The sequence below is a fragment of the Glandiceps talaboti genome, chromosome 6 (genome assembly GCF_964340395.1).
Source record: "Glandiceps talaboti chromosome 6, keGlaTala1.1, whole genome shotgun sequence".
NCBI classification, from domain to species: Eukaryota; Metazoa; Hemichordata; class Enteropneusta; family Spengelidae; genus Glandiceps; species Glandiceps talaboti.
The window spans coordinates 25,726,749-25,730,591 of record NC_135554.1 but is presented as its reverse complement, the minus strand read 5'-3'; the positions used below and the strand labels follow the sequence as shown (position 1 = coordinate 25,730,591).

Sequence of the window (3,843 nt, the reverse complement as noted above, 5' to 3'; positions counted from 1 at the left end):
ATTGCACATTATCACATGTAAACTATCGATCGCCTGTGTTCGTCCTGGCATATCGCTTGACTTGTGCAAAGATAGTAAGCTTATCTCACTTTTGATATCGCATAACTTTGGTGAACGTTTGCCATATATTTATGTAAGTTCAATTCAATTCCTAAGCCAGTCTATAGTATGACTACGTTTACGACAGAATTTCCATCCACAAATATATCTTTTTCAAATTGATTTTGATTTACAAAACGATCCAGGTTGTTTTCAGTCAATACAGAAATATACCGACCACGTCAGCATGACGTTTTCCATGAAAACAAGGGGTGTTCCAATATACATATTGTCCTTTCCCTCTTTCAGAAGTTGTAACTTCAGGAGAGTAGCAAACCCGTCTTAATGATGTCTGAATTACTGAACTCCCGAAATATCGTCATTGTAAAATCATCGTGAGGGGACTCATCTGTACTTAAGGAAATTAAATGAACTATTTGACATTCAAAAGGTGATGTATATTCAAACATAACATGACAGTTGGAAACAAAAGATACAAATGATTAAAACATAAATTACAAGCAGCAGAATGGATCAGCATTTATGCTATACTGGACCTCATATCAGACTATTTAGTGGTGTGAGACTGGAAGGTTCGGTTTTGAATGTTTTATTTATTCACATATCATGACATACAGACGATTCGGGTTCTATTTTGTTGGCTTTACTTTCACATAGAAACGATTCGGGCACTATTTTGTTGGCTTTTATACTTCCACGTTCAGATTCAAGAATATATACGCTGGATCCACATACTATTGTGCTAAATTGAGACCTTAGAATGGTTAGTAAATTATGCTATCGAGGTTAGGAATAACCACATAATTGGCCACAATTTGCCCTAATTGAGGATAAGTAGTCTATAAGATGGTTTCACCTAAGGAAATAACGACCTGCTCGTTATAACTTGTGAGATGAGATCATCTTTCAAGCACGAATTTTATGAATAATTGACGTGAAATCCCATTATCTTAGGTGTCTTTGACAAGATTTAGGATGAAAGGTTTCGTGACTGCCACATAATAGTATTAGTTTGTAATAGAGATGAATGTTCAAGACCATGAATTACCCTTTGTATGTCTTTAGGATGTTTACGCTATCACTTGACACTATGAAGTCACTATGGTAGAATGTCCTTAACAAATGTTCAGATACATGTAAACGTTGAAATTCTTGTAACGTTCCTTGAAATCTTTAGACTTAAAAGTATATAGTAATAATTTGTAACAAGTGTTAACGTGCTCCCAAACTAGCTCCATTTTACAAATGCATGAGTATAGGACCTTTACGTATTCTGGTATCAGAGATCAACACTGGCTTATAGTACTTGTATAACTTCCAATTTGAAAATATCACTGATCTCAATGTTCACCAGCCAGTTCTTGTTTCCTATCTATTTTCATGAGATCTTACTAGAGGAGAAATTTTTTTCCAAGATACAATCTTGCACAAAACTATTGCTACACATTATATCATCACCTACCTTGCACTACGTTAAACCAGCTGTCGATGTTGGAGGTAGCAAAGACCACGTCTATAACATAATTTTTAGGTGATTTAATCATGATAACAAGAATTGGCAGGCGCAAATCATTGTTCCATGATACAAATAATTGCTCAGGCTTCCACTCTGTGTACAATGTATATCTCACTATTTGATTGAACAACGTGTCATATACCCAAAGAAAGTATATGATTAAGCACAAGATTGTGCACGAAAAAAAAATGTTTGAACATCGAAAGGAATAAACTGAACACATTCACTATACGACATTTGCACAGTGCAGTTTCACCATGGCAACACAGTGATGTTCGTGGCCAATCAGCTACATGTACGAATCGTGATGATTTTGTCCAACGATCGTTTGGGAGACATATAACTGCTTACAAGGATTGTTGAACAGGAGTCACTCAGAAGTAGAAGTCAATTCGTGTTTCCAAATTGTACGTATGACGGGTTCTGGTACTTGTATCATCCTCTGGTAAAGGCACGGAAGAGTAGCTGGTGAATTATACATGCAGAACCAGCCACGTAATCCCCAATATCACACCATTTATTATTTGTTCTGAAGAGCATCAACTATGATTCCTCGTCGCCCTTGTATCTACGCTTACAACGCAATGTGAAGTTATCATTTGTGGTAACAATATTAGTGATCCCTGATATCGACATTCGCTATATTTGTCTACATATCTACCGTACATAATGCGTGACACCTCGTTAAACAACACCATAGGAGGGACTCCCGGACCGAAGGATGACAGCTTTAGTCACCTAAATGCTTATTTCAACGATCCCCATTACATTTCATCGGCAATGATGATAATAATGACTCTACTGATTATTTTGGGAAATACCATGGTGATCGCTGTCGTTTGTCGAACAAAATCCTTTTCAAATGCCAGCGGACTGTTTATGGTTTCACTTGCCTGTGCAGACCTCGGTGTTGGACTATTTGTCACTCCTTTTAGCATTTATCCTGCAATGATTAACAGATGGCCCTATGGACATTCAGTTTGCATCATGGCTGCCTTCTTCACCGAACTGTTTTCATCTGTATCCGTTTGGTCGTTAGCTATGATTGGAGTTGATCGCTATTTAGCAATAGCCAAGCCTTTAACGTACAAGAAAATAATGCCACCAGAACGAGCTAGAGTTGTCATTGTAACTATGTGGGTTTTACTTTCTCTTATGTGTCTTTTGCCAGCCATTGGAGTCGTCAACGTAATGTACTATGCTGATTTGTATGTCTGTAACGTTGCCTGGGAGGAGGAATTGTTCTACTCTGCAGGTGTATTCATTGCTGTTATTTTACCATCATTCACCGCTATCATTTATTGTTACTATCACATCTTTCGTATTGCACATAGAACGGCCAGACAGATAGCAACGGAGAATGACAGATTGCAGACAACTCAAAGATCAATTTTGAAAAGACGACGGGGTGCGATGATGTCTCTATTGATTGTAGCGTCGTTCTGTGTAAGTTGGACCCCGTGGTTAGTCCTCCAAATACAGGAGTCTGTTACTTTTGCACAAACACAGAACACATCAGAAATCAATGAACATCCGCATTTGCCAGAGATTCACTTTGTATCGATGTGGATTGCCTTTAGTAATAGTTTTCTTAATTGTATTATTTACTATCTAGCAAACAGATCATTCCGTTTGGGTGCCAAGCGTGTGTTACGGGCCATCTTCTGTAAAAAGGTTAATGCTGATGTAACATCTGAAGATAACATTAATATATGGTCTGTTGCTGTGACAATGAGGCGATGCGAATCGTAGTCGACGATTAAACCAATGACGATGATGACATTATTTTCAATCTTGAACTAAACTCGATTATTATTCTAAACCACTCTTACATATCCATAACTAAGTGTCTTGTTCTTTCTTTTATATGACTCTGGAACATCGATTCAAATTTGAAATTGATTAAATGAGACATTACAAAATATTATGATTTTTAATTTATATATGGTTATGGGTTGGTTACATACGTCCTTCATATATTTGTAGATACACGTATGAGATACTTACTGATATCTCCCAAAAGAAATACTTTAAAAATCACTATTTAGGATGAATTCAAGTAGGAAATTTCGACAATATTGCGTGCATCATTGAAACACTCGATCGATTAGTGTAATACATAAGCCGATGTGTATAGGCTTTTGCGTTTCAAGTAGAACGATTATGTATTGAAACCGCTGTGACTACAAATGGTTTAATATTTCCTCCTCTTATCTGAAGTTGTCGTAATTTTTTTTAGCTAGCATGAATAACTTCCGGTCCATGCT

At 36.9% G+C, this 3,843-nt stretch overlaps 1 protein-coding gene across 1 annotated transcript; it reads left to right on the top strand.

The window, feature by feature from the left end:
* Positions 1-2,563: 2,563 nt before the first annotated feature.
* LOC144437025 (G-protein coupled receptor 52-like) lies at positions 2,564-3,328 on the top strand. The gene has a single exon (XM_078125893.1). It carries the CDS (start codon positions 2,564-2,566, stop codon positions 3,326-3,328), a length of 765 nt encoding a protein of 254 aa, XP_077982019.1.
* Positions 3,329-3,843: the final 515 nt, after the last annotated feature.